Source organism: Lasioglossum baleicum, chromosome 2 (genome assembly GCF_051020765.1).
Source record: "Lasioglossum baleicum chromosome 2, iyLasBale1, whole genome shotgun sequence".
NCBI classification, from domain to species: domain Eukaryota; kingdom Metazoa; phylum Arthropoda; class Insecta; order Hymenoptera; family Halictidae; genus Lasioglossum; species Lasioglossum baleicum.
In genome coordinates, this window is record NC_134930.1 from 9,650,474 (window position 1) to 9,670,051 (window position 19,578).

General features: G+C 45.1%; 1 protein-coding gene across 12 annotated transcripts in view; it reads left to right on the top strand.

Moving 5' to 3' along the window:
• LOC143215670 (uncharacterized) overlaps positions 1–19,578 on the top strand; it is a 174,632-nt gene that overhangs the window by 68,621 nt on the left and 86,433 nt on the right. For 2 of the 12 annotated variants that reach the window (XM_076438048.1, XM_076438040.1), the window contains exon 2: positions 4,127–4,388. The exons of the other annotated variants lie outside the window; for them this stretch is intronic. In XM_076438048.1, coding sequence (XP_076294163.1) covers positions 4,357–4,388 — 32 coding nt within the window. In that variant the 5' untranslated portion in view covers positions 4,127–4,356. The remainder of the gene's footprint in view (positions 1–4,126; positions 4,389–19,578) is intronic. 12 annotated transcript variants of the gene reach the window in all.

The window sequence follows — 19,578 nt, forward strand, 5'->3', positions numbered from 1 at the left end:
TACCGTTGCCCGCCGGAGAATTATTCCCCGGCGCCCTTTCACCCCCGTCCCCCACCCCCGGGTTTTCGCGTTCCTTTTTTCTGCGGCCACGTTTCGCCGCGAACTCTCTCTCTCTCTCTCTCTCTCTCTCTCTCGCCGTTCAATTACTTTTTTCTCTCGCCATTTCGTTCCTTCTGCGAGTATCTTGATTCGCGATCGACTAACCGAAGGTCCAACACCGACAACCATGAATTTATGCCTGATTCTTACCGTCGAGCTGCGGTAAATAATAATAATTATGATACACGAGGTGTCGTTTGGGAATTTTTCTCTGGGACTGCGACAAAGAGAGAGAAAGTCACCACTAAAAATTGCTGTATGTACCATTATTTAAAATATTGTGTAGAATATGAAATATGTTGGTATCTAATCAATTACTAAACATTTAAGTATTGTATTGAGGTATTATATCAATTTGATATTCGCACAAAGAAAACAATTAATATAGAACGGAATTATTCTAGATCGAAAGAAATGTTTAATTTTCAAGTTGAAAAAGCACCGAGCGCAGAGGGTTAATATTTGTTGTCTGTTAAAATCATTAATATTTTCAGCATCAGCTCGCACACACACACACAGATGCAAGAGAAATGAGCGTTATCTATGACATGAAGATACACGACCGTCCGCGTTGCAACTAATGGATTAATTACCGCAAAATTAATTAAAGAGCACACTGTGCATCGTTACGATTCCTCTCACGATAAACGGACGACCCGTACGTGTCCCTTAACAGTTGCGCTCTCATTCCGCGACATTTTCTTATCAGTAGACGCTGTCGGCGTCGCCGTACCGTCTCCTCGCATACTAATGTATGTATAGTATAGTCGCATAGTAATGTTGAAGCGAGCTGCTTTGTCCCCGTGTCGCGAGCGTCCCGGAGAAAAATGGGTTTCGCAGCGTGCTAGATACCGGCGTCTGTCGGCATGTAAATTACTTTATTTGTTTAAAGGGTAGTTAGCCGGCCGGGTCGCGCAAGTTCATGAAGAATGGAAGCAGCCTCTCGTCGCGGGCCGGGTCGGGCCGGGCTTGACGCGTTTATCTTGCCGCGAGACGGGACTCTGAAAAAGTTGCCGCGTTTAATCGTCGGGATTAATGAAACGTGATACGCGTCCGACCCGGAAATTCGTCGGGCCCCGGACATTAATCCCGGCAACCTACATTTTTATTCCCCGGGAAATAAGAGCCGGCGTTAATGAGGCCCTCCCGCTTTCAGGAGAACCTCTGCGAATTTATTTCGCGAGTATAAACGATAAATTCACCGCGCAACGCGATGGATTGATAATTATTAAAGGTCTTTGATCTTTGAATTTTTGTACTATTTTATACAGTGCACTATACCGGAACGGAACAATTTTCTGTTATATTTAAGAACGTCGTCGAAAATGTATGAAAAGTTCCGGAGAGATTCGCTGTCCCGTTTCATCAAGAAAAAATTCCTGAAGTTCAATCTTGTCTCCAGCGTTTTACGTAACGCGCGCTTTATTCTTCCGCGTTAAGGCGCCGCTTCATTACACTGTAGAAGAAAATCGCTTTTTACTTGGAGAACTTTTTTACATTTCACATTTTTCTTTTAATAATTTTAGTGAGCTGAAGATAATTCAGCGATGTTCTTTAATATTTCACCGAAAAAAAGGGTAGAGCACCCGAAATTCTTCGACTCGAAAAGAAGGTACATAGAGGGTAAACGGGCCGCGCGATTAGCATTTACTTCTGCGCTCAGGTTCGTTGAACGATGTCATCGTTGGAGGGGGGTTGGAACAAGAGAAAGAGGAGAACCTGGTGGAGAAAACCAGAAGTTTGGCGAGGGGGTGGAACTCGATTCAATATTTGCAAAGTCGGGATGAAGCACTGGTGCGGGAACAATGGTCCGCTGAACGCTCGCTGAATCGGAGTGGAGCGTTTTATTTTCGATGTTTGCCGATTTTAATTGCTCCCCGCGACGCTAATTTCTGCACGGTAAATCTTCTGGATCCGGTTGAACCGCCGACTTCCTTCTCCTAAATCTTTTCCGGTTCCGCGTTTGGGAAAATATTTTCCACGTTCTACTGGTTTCAGATATTTCTCTGAATTTTTATACAACAAAATTGATGTCTTTGCGATTGTCATGGCATCGGTATAAATGTGGACACGAAGATCGGAGGTTTAGGAAGATCAACGGACCGATGAAGATCCTCGTGGTCCGCAGGGGCAACTGCGTTTTCAAAGGCCAAAGCCGAGATAGTCTCGAGATTAGAGAATGCTCGGCGATCTCGGCAGGAACGGTGAAGTTTGTCGACTCGATCAAACTTCCCGGGATTAGCTATTTCCGGTGTGGTAGCGTAGAACGATGGAGCCTCGTTCGGCATTCTATTCGCCACTGAATATTTCAGCCTTTCATTCCCGCGATATTCTATCCTTGAACTTCCCTCGGAGGGAGAGAGAGAGAGAGAGAGAGAGCTTTGCCCTTGGCCTTCCGTTATTCTCCTCCGCGGAGGCCACGATTTCGATTATCCGAAATAAACGCCTCCCTGAGGAGCGAACGACACTGCTGCTACAACCAATACAATTTTAACCACGTGGCCCAAACCCATCATTTGTATTTCAAGAGCTTCTCTTTGAATAGTCGAGGAACAAGAGAAATTCGACGATTATTTTATGTACAGAAGTATTAGGTTGTCCGAAAAGTTTCTTTCGCATTGCGTACACTTATTTTTTAATAAATAATGTAAAGTGAATAAACAGATGATCACGTTGTGTCTACGTACATAGATACTTGTGTGACGTAACAATATTAAATGTACGCATTGCGAAAGAAACTTTTGGGACACCCTAATACAATATTAATGGTCTCGCATTGTACAAAGTAACTACCCAGTTTGCGGATGAGCCAGCGTCTTATCGGACGAAGTTTATCATTCATCGAGCATTCCCGATAACAAGAGACGCAACGAGCAGAGAAAGACGGGACTGCATTACGCAGCGAATGGTATCGCGTGCTCGTGTTTCCGCGCTCTCGAAAAACATCGTGCAGAGTCGAGTAGCCGACAGAAATCCATTAAAATCGTGGAGCGACGAGAGGACAGCGTTTCGCTGTGGATAAAGTGAATCGAAACGAAGATCATTTGCCGCGGCATGGTAGTCGCGCGCGTCTCTGTCCGCGTTTTCCTTTTGCCCGTTTTCAATTGCCCAATTACGCCGATGCTCGAAGCATTAACAACACTCGGCGCAGTCGAGAGCACACTCTACGGATGCAATCGTAAAAAAAAATCAAAACGTAGAACAGGGAGGGGTGGAGACAGGAAAGTGGAGTTCATGTTCGTCGAAATCGCGAAACGACAATGGCGAACGACCATTCTACAAATCGAAGAATTTAAAGAAATTTTGCCGTCATTTTAAAAGTAGATGTTGACCTGTCGAAGAAATCTTTTCCCGACTGAAACCAAGAAGTTGTCCATTCTGATTGTTCCCGTCTGGGGACACGATACACGATATCCGTCTCTCGAGTCTAGCAGCGAAAATTAGGACGAGTTCCTGCGTCGGCAAAGAGAGTCTTCTTTGAGTTGGCCCCCGAGAAGCCTTCTCTACAATGGCGTCGTCGCGACAAAGGGGAAAACTGGTCAGGCTGTTTCTTTCTTCGCGAAAATGGATATATGTAGTCCGTTCCGTTTTCACGGGCCGGTATCGCCGCGGGTCCTTTGAAACCGGAATATTTCATTAGAAACGTTGAACGTATTCCGGCAAAGGATCCCGGGTCAAAGGAGACCACCAAAAATCAACTTTCTCGGCCGTCTCGAAACGATTCGATAGATGGTTCAACCACAAAAAGAATATTTACAGTTGTATCGGATTGGAACACAAATTCGCTGGCGTATACACACGTTCTCTAATTATGTAGAACGACTTAATTGCGACCCGTTGCAAATGCAGTACATAACTATGATTGAATGGAAGCCAGTTATGGTCGGCGAGTTTATGAATGATTGATTGTAATTCTCTTGTTAACACTTCACTCGGCAATTTTGGTCCAAATAATGGATCGAGACCTGTTGAATTGCATCATTAATATGGTATGTGTAAAAATATAAATTTTTGTTCGATCGGCAAGGTTCAACTTGCAAAAATGAAGAATGCAACGCGAGTATTCCTGTTCGCCGAGAAGACCGCTCGCCGCTCGCACGATGCGGAAACCTCGCGAGAACTCGGGACGAAATAGTTGGGTAAAACGATAAATGAATAATTAAATAATGATTAGATAAACGTGCCTGTGTGTTGTGCCGCGAGTGAAACCGCGTGTGACTCGTGAGGTTCGATCAATGTGCGAGACTCGCCGCCAACATGTTCACCTGCCTCTGGAATTTCTTCGACTGGTAAGTTCCATTACTCGCGTCTTATACATATATACATCGAACGAAGCATAGTTCGCGTCAATTCGTTTTCTGCAATTTCTGTCAGCGTCTTTGCAAGCCGGGAGCTTCCGAGACGATTTCGAATTTTCATTTCGCGCAACTCGAGCGAAAACGAACAAACAAACTCGATCTTAGCCGCGACGTTAATGGGATTACAGAAGTGTTCAGCGGGAAGCTTACATTACTCCTCGAGGTGCAAATTAGTCACGGCATTCTGCAGAATTCCGCGGGGTTTGCACGGTTTGTATTTTCTGTGTACATAGGTACGCGGGCCGCGGTGGTATCGCGCGATTCCACATGGCCGAGCATCAGCGAGTTGACATTGTTTCGTTTTAGCTACTTATTGTCGGACCCTTCCGCCATGACGCGTTCATGACAATGAGACTCGACGACGACAGTGACGGACTGATTCTATGGTTGTCGGAAAAGAAAGCCGCGTGTCGCATAATTTCAGTTTCGAGATATTGCCGTTTAAAGTTCCGTTCACTAATGCTTTGACACAGGACATTGGTTAAATTGCATTATTTTTATGAGCCTTTAGCAAATCCTAAACTATAAAGCTCAATTAACGCGTAAACTGAAATTGTCGCACGCGGCGTTTTTCCCATGGAGCCTCTAACGTTTATCCGTGTATCTTTACTGTCGCGATTGTTTTCGCTTGGCTCGCGTTTCTCTCTCGATCTGATCGATCGACCTATGACGATTTTATTTATTTGTCGGTACATAAAATTAATCTTCTCCCAGAAAAATAAAAGGTACGCCAAGCGAAAGGTTAACAGAAAATTATCGAGGTTCGATAAGTCCGCTAAGAGGATTATTAATAGTCCGAGCAGCTTCCGGTAAATGGAACGTTGATCGGAAAGGTTAAAGGGGATTCTCCTTCCGGTCGGTCGGGAATTTTCGTGAATATTAAAATGAAGAAAGCTTGATAATCGTTTTGAAACGAATGATCCGAAGCGACGCGACGCGCGACGGGGGACGCGCAACGAAATAATTGTTGCCAGGTGGAATCGATTGGTTTCGCTAATTGGCCGGTGATTTCGAAGCTGATCGAGGCACAAGTAGATAGATATGCATCGGGCCAATTTTTCTAGGCCGAGTCGACCGTCCCGTGAAAATAATCCAGGTTGATTGCCGGGGCCAGCCAGCGCACAGGACATCGGACACCGGCGGTGATTCGTTTCACGGCTCCTCGGAATTGAATTTCCACGCCGAAAAATTGCATCGACGAAGTGCGGAAACGAGCCCTTTACAGTCCGGCCTCTCCCACCCTCCTTCCGAACCTCGGGAAATATTGAAACCGGCCGCTGAAATATGTATGCGTTACCCGGGGACTTTGAACAGTTTCGCGAATCTGGATTAACCGGGCAGCAAATGTTATTTCGCGATTATTTCTTTGCGCTTTATCCCTTTTATTTCCGATTATCTTTAATTTGTATATTAAGGAAAACTCCGTAAAAATACAACACGAGAAACAACCTGCATTTCCTCGAATCTCTGCCGCAGCAAGGCTGCGCGTATCAGCAATGCAAAACCAATACCGCATCGGAAGTATGAAATTCCGGACTGATTTGCGAAGTGACCGACAATGTCGGAATCGGAATTTTCGTCAACGAAGCATAGAGAATCCCAGTCGGCGTTCTTACACGCGATTCCTTTTATCGCGTGAAACTTTTCCCAGCTCGGAACGATGAATGCTGAAAAGAAAGAAGAAGACGAAGCTGGGCCACGGCAACGAATTGTCTACCGATATCGATTGCCGAGGCCAAAGAGAATCGATTGCACCTGGATTCGCTTTTCAATTCGGTACAGAGAGACGAGAGACGGGAGACGATCCTGCACGAGCCGGTATCTTCCGAGTATTCGAGATCCTGCATAAAAATTGTAGGTCGTGCAAATAAACTTTACGGCTCAAAGAAAAGTTGTGTAAGGATCTCGAAGGAGCTCGGTAGAATACGAAAAAGTTCGAGGCTTATGACGGGGTTACGACCGAAGAAATTCTAGGGAGCTTCAAATAAATTTTTCAAGTTTACTAGGAAATTGCGAGGACTCGGAGTCAATTTTAGGAAATACAAACAAGTTCGAACGAGAGGATTCCGGGATTTGAGGAATAAATTGTGCGGCTCACCGAAAAATTGTAGAGATTATGTGGAAAGAATCGTAAAATCTCTAAAGAAATTCTAGGTTAACAAACAAATCGTAGAAAGAGATCAGAAAAATCGTAGGATTCATAAAAAAATGTAGTGTCGAACACAGCAAAAAGGAAAAATCGATTGTTTTAGAATTTTTTTAGAATTGCGGTTGCGTCAGCGTCGATCGTAGCCAGCAGGTTGTGAAATCGCGTTCGCGTTCGCGTTCGACTCTGGTGAAACGTGCAACCCTAAATTTCGGGAATATTGCAGCCGTATTTCAGCTGCGGAAAGAACGCAGCGGAACATAGGGTCCAGAGGTTTATTGCGACTGGTCAGTTTTTCGCGTGTGTTTGGGTGGGGTTCTACTGGACGCGTTTTTCGATCGCGTGCGACACGTATAGTAATGTGTTGGGAGCTTGGCAGCGGTTTGGTGTGGGAACGGTGCAGAATAGAATTCTACGTCTGAAACCGACGGACTGCGAAAGCTGGAGAAGACTCGAAAAAAATTGTAGAACGTCCAGAGTAATTGTACAATTTCGAAAAACCGTGGAAAATTCAGCAAAATGAAAGAACATACGAAATAAGTGGAGCAATGTCGAAAAGAATTGTGGACCGTGAAAAAGAACAGTAGTACGGGATTGGAAGAAGTAAGAGGACCAGCAGAACCACAATCTCGCACGAGGAATGGCCACGTGACGGAGCTGGCCGACAGGAAACGGAAATAACGAAACGTTTCGCCGTACAGAGAAGGGTTGCTCGAGAAAGTTGCAGCTCCGTTTCGAGCACGGATCAGCGATCCGGCTCAAAGAACGCGAACCGCGCGTGAAATTACTTGGAAGAACTTTTATTAAACTGTCGCGGCTGGAAGTTTTATTTCGATCCGTGAAAAACTGGCGGGCACACGCCGCGCCGCGCCGCGGCCGATAGAGATTCTTCCTCCTCTACTCCGTGATAATTCACCCGGTCCAGTCGTCGAATTAGTCACGTTATCATGCTCGGCATAGTTATTCTAGCCGCAATTTCATTCATCGTTCCTTTTTCCTAGAATCCTTCCTCTCGGTTTTCTTTTTAAAAACAATAGTCACAAGTAAATTACATTACGTTCATTCTATAAAAGCAGGAATCGGTGCAAACGAAGTAGCTTGTTCATCCTGATTCTCCAAGATACCGACTCCGAGGATCGTCTAAATAGCAATTATTTCGCGAGATCGACTACCCATTCGATTAGCTTTTTAAATAATCCCCGAGTTCGAGTTTAATCAACGACGCTTCACAATCTCCGACGCCTCGGACTGCCCTAACCGAAGAAGACTATCTTCCGAACAGCTTCCCGGAGAAGTTGCCCGTCTCGTAGCTGTCCGCCGCGCGCCGGAAGTCTAAAAGCTCCCCCGGATTTCCAAGGGATTCCGAAATGACGACTAACTAACTGTCGGAGAGGTCTGATTGCTGGCAGGCTTTCCCGCGCTCGATAACTGACTTCGAACTGACTAGCTCTCTTCTCTTCTCCTCTCCTCTCCTCTCCTCACCTCTTCTCTCCTCACCTCTTCTCTCTGTGTGCACCTCGATTCGTCCCGGAACACGATGTCTCTTCGTAGCATTTCGCCTCGTTGGTCAATCCCGTATGCAAAGACGAACGAAACTTCGAGTTCCGTTCGAGTTGCGAATCATGGGGTGGGTCGTTTTGCAATATACACTTTGCAAAGTCTTCTACGAACCCCCTTCATTTATTCCAGCCTTCGAACACTTTTTATGGAATTCTCAAGTTTCTAAATATCTTGGAAACATTCGGCGGTCCAGCGATTATGAACAATGACTCGTAGAATAAGACAATTTGATACGCCCGATTGGAAATCGGAACGAAGCGCGAAGTTTCTCTCCGGCTCTCTCCCGCCGCATCTACGAAATTGGAGAAGCTAGGGAACGAAGTTATCGCGCTTTTGTAGATGACAAAGCAAACGGGACACTCGGTTCCACGGGTCGCGACACCGTCGCAGTTCCGATTCTGCCGGTTAATAGCGTTTCAAGTTTCCTTGGGGCCGTAGAACGAGACGGGAGACGTCCTTTCGGGGGACATTCTGAATATTCTGAGCATCCTCTAGACAGCATCGCCGCTATTGTCTTCTATCCCGGCTGATAAAACCCGGAAGTCCCTTCCGAAGGGACACCGTTTACACCTGGAAATCCGACGGGGCTATTAACTGAAATTAGTCTGTCTCGGATAAGATGCGTTCTGTCATTTGACTGTGCGACCGCATCGAGATCTTGCTAATCAGGAAAATACGTTCGGTGTAGAATCGTAAAAATATGGTTTTCCACGATTTGGAGTAAAACGATCGTGGTTAGTTTTTTCTAACTCGCCGTGCGCGAGTTTCGTCACCGATCCCGCCGTCGCGTCCGTTTGTAATTTTGATTCTGCCCGGTCGGGGAACAATGTAATCGAATGTGGGCCGCGGCGGGAGCGTCTCTTTTGAATTCAGCCCGGGCCACCGGTATCAGATGGAAGCCGGCTCGGCGTGCAACGGTTCGAGATGAATCGATTTACAGAGCTCCGAGTGCTTTGTTCGCGAAGGCTGTGGCCACGGCGTTCATTCGATAAAGTGGTGTAACGATCCACCCGCGTCGCTCTGCGCACCGTGCTGCGTTTCCCTCGGAAAGCTGGCCAAAACTTTTCATTTTCCAAGTATGCGTCAATCACGAACACGCACCGCTTCGAAAAATTTCAAAGGAACGATCAAACTCTCGTCGACACGTTCGTCGCGTTCTGCTGATTAAAATCAGCCCAAACACGGTACCTTTTGCATCGCATTTACTCGTTTAATCCACCGACAAAGTGGAACCTCGATTATGCGAACGGTCACGTGCAAACAGGTAAATATAATCCAAAGTGTGTCGCGTTTGGACTCGTTCGAGTCGGGAAAGTATCACGAATGTGTCGGCAAGGGTTTCGCAAGGAAATAATGAGAATGAAAGACGGGTTTGCTATCGGAGAGGGAAAAATATTGTGCTACATTCATGGAGGTCTTCGATAGCTAGTTGGGTAATAAAGAGGATGGTTATAGTGGCAATAATTGCGAGCACCGTGGTACCCAGGCGACTTTAAACGGTTCACAGAGCAGAAACAGTGGCACGTATACCGATGGATACTGTTGGATATCAGTGGATACCGTTGGATCGATGAGGTTTCGTCGCCGGAGGCAGAGGCTAGCCAGCCACGTTCTTCCGCTGGACGCTATCGATAACCGTAGCCGGCAGTCGTTGCGGTGATAATGCTTCGCCGGGTGATAAATTAGCGCGATCAGGAATGAGGAACTGCGCCGGATAGGGATGATGCGAGCCAACTACACCCTTCATCGTCTCGCCAATGGCTTCCGACTTCTCGTTCCTTTACCTTGCGAGAACTTGTGAAAATCGCTGTACCCTTTCACCGAAAAATCTCACGAATCCATTGACGAATGTCTCGAAAAAAACGCCAAGTTGTAGTATATTATCTTGTATGTATCAATTTCTAACAACAGACTCGAAATAAATGAATAAATATAAAATTTAATAACTTCTCTCGGAGCGGAGCTCTTTTCTGCAGGGCATTGTGCGGAAAAGTGAAAGAGGACTGTGGTATTCGGTGCAGAATCGTTGAATGGAAAGCGAGCAGGACAGTCGAAGGGTCGAAGAATGCGCGGACAAAAGGGTCGCCTTTGACTCTCGACAGAATTTAATTAAACCGCGCGACAAATAATTCAAGACCCGCTAGAAAGCGAGAAGAGGAGAGGAAAGGAGAGGAGAGGAGAGGAGAGGAGAACAGAGGGAGGGGCAATGTGGCTTGTAAAGTTTGCTCGACAGAAGGATTACAATGGGCCGATATCGAGCGGCGGAATTACGATCGAGCGAGAGCCGCCTAGCCAGCTCGCTCTCGCGTCGCTATCGCTGATTTACGCTGTTTACTTCGTCACCTGCGTAATTGCCGGTATTCATTAACGGCGACGTTCGCGGCATACCGAGCACAGCCTAGCCGAATGCATCGTCAGCTAGAAATGGATGGGGAAATGCACGAGCGTAGTGCAAGCGCTCGGCTTATGCCGCGCCGCGCTCGCGAACGTTATCGTTAACAAACAGCCTCCAGATCGCTAGCCCCACTACACGGCGGCAAGTCAACGAGGATTTATAGTTTATAGTCCTGCGGAACGCGATCTTGCCTCGGAGCACGGTAATGTCTCGATATGCGCGAAAATTTCGATACCGAAGCGTCGTCTGTATCCTCTGCGAACGCTGTTCCTCTTCTTTTAATGGTTTGCTTCAGTGAAAAAAATAAATTGTGTACAAATATGTCGAATTGCACTTTCGAAATCACTAGCCCGTTGCAATCAAACCGTTTTTATTAGAACAGCATCGAGTCCAACTCGATATAATAGCGCAAGAGGTTAAACAGCGAATATTGGTGCATCGTGGCGCATAGCGCCGCGCCGACCTAATTTCCAGCGCGAGTCAAGTCAAGACACATCGTACCGATCTCGATTATGTAAGATAAAACCGAGAAGATCGGTCTCTCGTATCTCTTTCTCTCTTGTACTCTCCCGACGCTCCCTGAGCATCGACGACACGCGTCGCGACAGAATTCCAGCGTCGAGTTTCGAAACTCCAGACACTTTTCCCCGCTCCAGAGGAGATTAAAGTTCCGAGTGCTGGATTTAGAACGATCTTCTTCAGATTCGCAAAATTCGAAGCTTGAAGATCGAGGCGCCACCTAATGCTTCCGCATGATCGAGAAACGTCGAGCTACTAATTGTTGCAGCGCGCATAATAATTTAGTAATTCGTGAACATTTTCGTTGCCTATTTTCCACGCGTATTGCAATGCATATTGCGAAATCGCAGAAAAGGACGGAATAGGGAGTAAGATTGGATCATTGGACAAACACGAGGCTCTCTCGCAATCTTCCAAGTGGATCGAATGCACTACGGATGCACTATGCATGCGGATTAAAGTTAAGGGAACGCGGGTATCCCGGCGAAGCCGCGGTATACTACATGGCCAGGGCGGAATTGAAATTTCCGAATAACTATCCGGAAAAATATGTGGGATTTATAGGCTACAAATGTTTGCCCGGATGATGGATATTGCGCGCATTCGCCGGGTGCCCCGATATGGTATTGCGCCCACGGATAACGGATCAGCAGCGGGGAAACGGCGGGACGTGTGTGCATTTTCCATTCGGTACGCGAATAGCCCGCTTGACCTCGAACTTTATATCAAAACTATATAGAAAAAAGGAGATCGATACACCCTGCTGATGTAGATGGGGAAGAGGCGCCGCGCCGTGCGCCAATTACGTACAAGAACTTCCGAAACGCGAAGTGCTTTTATACATCACCGGCGCGGCGCACAGCGCGTCGGAATGCCCGTTTTTTGGACAAAATTCCATATCTTAAAAACTATAAGTCATATAAAAATATGTTTCAAATAAAAGTTATAGGGTATAAGGAGTACTATGTATATGATGATTGTATTTGTTTGGTATTGTTGTAACCTTGAGAAGCTCTATGAAGGTCACTTTTAAAATTTCATACGGTAATGTACATTTTTGATTATGTATTCTAATAGGTGAGGTTAAAACATTTTCAAAACACTACAAAAACATTATTTTTGCATAAACCGTTGTCAAGATATATGCATCCAAAGTTGGCGTACCGTCTACAGTGGTATTGATTATACAATGTATTACTACAAGTGAAACAAAAGTCAAAAGTCAAAATCGACTGTTTAGTAACGTGTTTATTTTCGTACGATTTTATAATAAATAATAATGATAATAATAACCATTTCTCGAAAATTTGTGCGTACGTGGTTTCTGGGTGACTTCCTAAATAAATATTTTTTAAAATTAGGGGAGCGCAAGCAGGAGCAGGAAATTTTTATAGAATTCGGTAAAGAGAATAGTCCTACGAATATTTTCTAGCAAAAATCACAAGACATGTTTTAGCTTTTTTGAGAAAAACTTAGTTAAAGTTATAAGAATTTTCGATTTCGCGTTTTAACAAACGGTCACTTTGAATCAATAAAATACGATAAATAATAATTGTAAAAACCGTTAGGGAGTCAAGGTAAATAGTGCACACCTTGAACTAAATGATCCATCGCAAATTATTCAATGTGTTGTACTTTTCAATATGTTGTATAACGTTTTCTAAAGATGCGCGTACTTGAGGTTATAACACAAGAAAAATTGGCGTGTCAGATTATGACGGAAGGAACATGTTTTTTTTCAATCGATGTTCAGTTTTTTTTTCTGACGAATGTTCATGAATAAAATGTATTTTTAAAATAGATTCATGTAAACAGATATACATTTTAAAAATATTGATTTTTTAATTTTTGCCCTCTTGGCCGACGCACTGTGCGGCGCGGCGACGCGAGCAGGAACGGTCCCAGTACATATCTCAGAATGAGATTGGGGTAGTTTCTTCGGATCAGGCCTATAGGTAACAGCCCTGTCCCCTCTAGAGGAGAGGCAATGTATTCATAAGATGCACTAATTTCGATTCGCGTTTTTGACAATGATTTCGGTGCTGCACAATGCGGTAATTTCCAGCACCAAAATATCGTTCATATCGTGGGAAAATGCTATTTTTTGATCGTTTGCTGTTGGCGTTGAACGTAGGCAATATCCATTGAAAATACGATTTTTCTGGTTTTATTGCATATTTCGTTTGTAATTAGAAGGTGGCGGAATTTCAGGAGAGAAATTCTCCCGATATTGAAGCTTTTTTTCAGGACAATCCTATGAACTATATATATCACGGAATATTGTCTTCCCGTTTTGCTGCACTTCCACTGCAATATAAATATGTATACGACATAAAATCGATACAAAAAGATAGGAAAAGTCTAGGAGAGACATCAAACGAGGTGCAACGCCGATAAAGTACAGTTTCTTTGCTCGGTGTACTCGATATCGTGAAAAACAGCCGCCGTGCCATTTCCCTAACTAACCCACGCCTCTCGATAGGTCGATCGAACCTATCACCCGGAAAATCTTCTCTTTATAATCCGGCAGACTGAGCGGAAAGCTATCCTTCCGTCTGGCTCCCCTCCTCGACGGAATCCAGACACAATTTCCCGACAGACACTGGTCTTTTCTAAGTGTACACGCTTCTATAATACATATATTCGAAAAGCTGCTGGACCGGTAAAAAAGTACAAGAAAAGAATATCTAAAACTCAAGAATTGAGTTGGACAAATGTTGAAAGAAATTGATACAGACAAAGAGGTTTAGGGCCCGTTCAGAAACGGCGGAATCCGCACGTTTTCGACCGCCCGATTTGAACCGCGCGGACCTTGTTTACATTAGTGTCTGCGTATTCGTTGACACCATAGACATATATATTATATATTATATTATATTATATATATTATATTGTTGACACGTGTCCGCACGGTCGAACAATCAAAAAGAAAAATCGCGCGGTTTCCGTCGAGTATGAACGGGCTTTTAAGGATGTTCTGGAGGTATATAAAAACGCAACAAAATTTTTGAAAATTTCACAAGGTATAATTCTTACTAAATTAATGCAATTACCAAAGTTTGGGTTCGATTCACTGCACCGTTTAAGAATTATAGCAACCTAAAGTTTGCATATTTTAACACGTCTTCTTATGGAGGATTCATAAAATTCCACTTCAAACCCTATTTAAACCTTGAAAAAACGCAACTAGAAACTCCAGTTTTTTTGTATATGTAGTAAAAATTATGTAATTAATTATGTTCAAAATTTATTAGGATTCACTAAACAGTTACAGAGTAAAAAAGTTATAAACTGCTACAAAACGTCAAATTTATCGTGTTGTCTCTCACTACCATGGAAACGCGACAAGCGTAGACCACTGAATATAGCTACAGAGGGTACAGTATTCGCAAAAGTTTAATGCAAAATATACTCATAAATGGCTTTCATTGCCATGTATTGATGGATTTCGAATTTCTTGTACTTTTGTCTCCCATTGTACCTCCAGAACATCCTTAAGGAGAAGTTTCAGTTCAGTGTGTGGGCTTTTTGAACGCGCTATATGCATTCTGCATGCAGATTTCGACAGTGTCGCGTCTGCTTCTGAGCACGGTGAACAGCCTCGCCGCAGAAATTACGAGGCAACGAGGATAAACAAGCCCGCGTCCAGAGGGTGCGGTTTCTCTTTCCCTTCTCCTTCTCCTTCTATCTCTCTTCTCCTTTTCTCTCCGCCAATATGCCGGGCCAGTCGATAAAGCTGGCTCGTTCGTCTTCCCTTCCGGATTCACCAACCATCCACGCCCATCTCTCGACATTCTTCCTTTTCTTCCGTCTCTTTCTGCCACCTGTGCAAACTCTCTGTTCTCCGTGCAGGTGCGATACGCTTCCCGGACGAGTCCGCAGACAGTCGGAGGCAAACAGAGATATTTTCTCAGAAGCACTAAAACGTTCAATGATCTTGATTCTTTTTTTAGAAATCCCTTTCAATCACTGTATCCCTGTCAAACTTCATAAAACTGAATCAGAATATGAACTACCGAATAAGAACTTCGAAATTTAATAGAAATGGATATGAATGGAAAAATTCACTCGATTGAAATGTACGAATAACCTTTGTACTCTCCGAAGATCGACAGGACTGCATCGCACGACGTACACTGCACGGTGCGCACTGTGGGTGCACCTTCTAATTAATTTTTATTAAATTCTGTAGAGTCGACTAATGAAAATGACTCGCACGGAAATGTTCAATTGTAGTCACTCGTTCAATTTATTTTTATTAAATGCCGTAGGATAAGTTAATTAAAATTATTCATACAGAAACTTTCCATTGAAGTCATTCATTTAGTTCAATTTCATTGAATTCATTGGAGTAGAACGAATAAAAACGATTCCGTACGGAAATATTCAATAATTCAATGTAGCAAAATCGAATTGATAGAAATTTTGATAAAAATGAATTGACAAGAAATTTTCTACGTACAACATACTAGCAATTTTCGTGGCTTCCTCGCCGCAAATCGACAGGATTGCATGTCACTCTGTAAGCTCCGGGTGCACGCTGCACGCTGCAGGTGCAGCGATTTCCGCGGCAAAGAGGTGGCTGCTCCGCGAGAGTTCGGCGAGTTGTTCGAACGATGCAACGAGGGCTGCATCGTCGCGCGTGAACCTCGTTGCACGTCCCCGTCATTCGGAAGCTCTCTAATATTCCCTCGTTGTATATCCACGGCGCCACGGGGGCGAACGCGCGCTGCACTAACCGTAAAAGCAGCTCCGGGGCAGGCTTCCCGACCGGAAATTAAACCGCTTTTCAGGTGTATTACCAAGATCAAAATTTCCACGACTGTTCCAGAACTGTTCTACGTATCTTTCGCTTGTTCAACCGTTGCGGCACGGGACGCAATAATGTTATTGCCTTCCTCGATCGCGTGACTTTTTCGAGGCCGAAACAATTAGGCGCCGATCCCTATCTCGTCACGATCTGGAACACCGTGAATACCGAATCACTATGTTCCCTCCAGGACTTGGATTTAGAGCCGCTGAATTATGGCACCGGGGTTCGCCAAGATTTACGCCGTGCTCTCGATATAGTCTTGTCAGTGAGAATATTCATTCTGTTCTATCTCAGATACGAACTCCTATAAACGATCCTATGGCAGCAGGAATTTGCTGTGCGCTCCATTTAGCGCGTCACTCTAAATACTTCATTGAGTGTGTAATTTTTAAATATTTTATTTCTGATAATAATGATTAGAACGATTTAAAGATATCGTCACATTGTTCGCGATCTATTATTTCGAGCCCGTTTCAAAGGGATCTTCGAAAAACTTGATTTCGCACTAGGCACCGGCAATCCCAGTAATTATTAACGATTCGGTGAAATCGATTCGTCGAGCGCTTCCGACGCGCACCGACGCAGAACTGGCGTGCGGGCGAGCAAATTGCTGGAAAATTCGTGGCGAGAAAAAATTCGTGAAGCGGCAGAGACGAGTAGTGACGCGGCACCACCGCTTGATCGTCGTCGTCGACGTCGCGTTGGTTTCGAGGGTTGCGTCCCGCGGCTTTCAGCCGGAAAATCGTGCGCGCTGGTCGATCGATCGATTTTCCCCTCGAAACCGGACTGACCTTCCGTACGACCCTGCTCGTTTGTTCACGAGCCGTGCAGCAGGCTGCTGCACAGCGATTGATAAAGTGCGATAACTCGATACGCAGACCATTTCATCGAAAAACAGATTTAGTTTCCAACATTTCGCGACGGGAACCCATTCGGCTTGATTCGAGACTCTGGAATATAGCATTGAATATAAAGTGAAATAAAAATGATTAAAAACGCGGGAACGAGGTTCCTCCAATTTTATTTAATTCTCTTTAACAAGACTGTGTTTTTACCTGGAAATTGTGAGTGCATGTTCGGTATATGTTTCAGATTTTCTTGTATGTAAGCTGGCAATGATCTTGGTTGATTGGAGCGATGTTGTTCTAGCATAGTTCTTATCGAAACAGGGCGAGAATTATTGGAAACATTTATCGAGGTGATTGCATTGCAACCGCAGGCTTCCGCCAACGCTTGGTAGGCCTGCTGGGTAATGTAGTCTATATTTCAGCACAGCCGCCACCAATAATGCAAAGTTCCTCCGAGGTCCACTATAGATTGTTCCTGCCCCTGAGGGTATCGCTTCCCGAACACCTGAGTACAGCTTAAGTAGCCTGCTATATTCCTCCCGCCAGGTGCATGCCAAGTAATTGATAGCACGATCGGAGAGTGTCTCTTAGGAGAACCTGGTATTAGTCTCAGTTTCGGAAAATTTCAACAAAAATTACTAGACCATTTTGAAATGGATTTATTCTGTAAAAATCTAGATTTATTCTACTAGAAACAGATTTTTGTAAATAGGGCTCGCTTCTGCCGGAAGCAATATTTATGGAAAATTGGTGGACGGTACGGCGCGGCGCGGCGCGGCGCGGCGGCTAATAAAGTTCGATAGGTCGATAAGGCTGCGTACAGTAGGAGGGTAGCTAATCTACTCGGGAACGGTTTTCCGCGTCGAATAGGAGAATCCTGGGACATTACCGGAAATTCTTCCATCAGCCGCGAAGTGAAGATACTTGGCCACGCAGGCGCCACTTCCGGGCTGGCATAATTTTTATGGTGAGAGCCTCCATAAAAATACATGACCGGCTCCTAAAGCCGGGGAATTATTTCAGACGGGCATTATCTCTTTTTCCCTCGAGACTGAGCGAACGAGCCACCGTTTCGATATACCGTAAAGTCCAGTAATTAATACTTGCCTGATACAATCATTCTAAAAAGTAGCGGATTATAAAATAAAACCATTACGAAAATTTGACTTCTGTGGCGTAAATAAATACTAAATAAACCGTAAATAAATTCTCGTCGGTGGTATAACCTCGTTCTTTTTTCTGTGCTCGTAAAGAATCTTGTTTTCGCCGTCGGGTCAAGCGTAATCGTTTCGCGGGAACGTCTCTATTGGCAAGCGTTTGTTAACCGGATCGTATATATTCAACGAGCGAATCTGTGCGCTGCGCTGCGCCGTGTTACACGTTGCACACCGATTACAGGGCACGCAAATGTTACTCCCATATTCCACGGGGAACGGCGCGCGATCCCATAAATCGCCGCGAGAGATTCTCCCGCTACCCGAGGAACACCGAAACTCTATTTAACGACCGCTGTATCGTATATTACCCCTAATTCTGAAGTCGGAATTTTCAAGTTGTACGAACAAAATGATCCGGAAATCGAGCTTGACAAGAAATGATGTAGTTGTTCGATTCCGGTGGAATTCGCCGTGGATTCGCACGGTGGTGCCCTAGCGTCTGTAGCATCTCTTTATGGGTTACGGGGCTAGCGGAGGGTGTGTCTCGGGAGACAAAGGGGTAAAGACCGTGCAAGAATTTGGCCCTCGGAGGTCTTTATTCTTTATAGGTTGGCAGGATGACACGGCCGCGTTCGATCTCTTGCGCCCTCCTTTCTTTCTCGTTTACAACGTGAAGCACGTTTTTAATCGGCCCGACCCATTGTTGAATTCTGGCGTGTTTTACGGGCTCCTTTTGTTTTCCCCCGGCTGCTCGTCGTTCCAGTTTTTTTTTTTCGGTGAACACCGAAAGAAATCAGTCCACGATCATTTTTCGGCCCGGGCGTGTAAATCATGCGTCGCGGGAAATTGAACAAAGCCGGGGACGAACGCCTAAAAAAGAGACAGAGCGAGAAAAAGAGGGAGAGAGAGAGAGAGAGAGATAGTTGGAAACACCGAGGAGAACGTCCCCCGTAACACACGCGTTCCTCCATTTCGCGTTTTCTGCCTTTGAATTATTCGAACCGCGCTCCCCGGAACGCAATTTCGTCCCGTGTAACGACACGTTCGGGAGTTTCGACTCATTCCCAGGAATGGGGACACGGCCGCGTGCTGGGTACGGATGCTGGGTCCTTTTGACCCAATCTCGAAATACTTTACATCCAGAGTCGTCGTGCGTTTTGTCCCAAAAGATCGCAAACCGTTCCGTAAATATTTCAAATCTATCCGACAATTTTAGAGGATGCTTTTTGAAACGTGGACAATTCTATTTATTGTTTCGCGGCATAAACGATCTTCGTCGAAGCAGGTGATGCATTGTTGCTTCCTTCCTGCGACACGCATCGCCGAACGACTTTCAAACTTTTGCCCGGTCTTGGAAGGCAGTCGGTGGACGGTTTGGCAGCGGTTAGCGTTGTCGAAGCTTAACTCCCGCTTAACAGAATTTCCGTCTGGCAGGGCAAGTTCTGCTCAAGTTCTGCGCGTGTCACGCCGTCGTGGCAATTCTTCGCGGATTCTTCGAACTTCCCAACGCGGCGCGGCGCTGCGCCGAGAAGTTTTCCGAGAGTATCGAGCCACGATGGTGGCAGATATCCTTGGATATCCTGAGGGTGAGAGAGAACCAGGACGTAAAACGTTTCTGTAAATAACTGTTCGAAACTGTTCGAAACAAGCCCGTGATTAATTCTTTCCGGACTGGAATTTCTC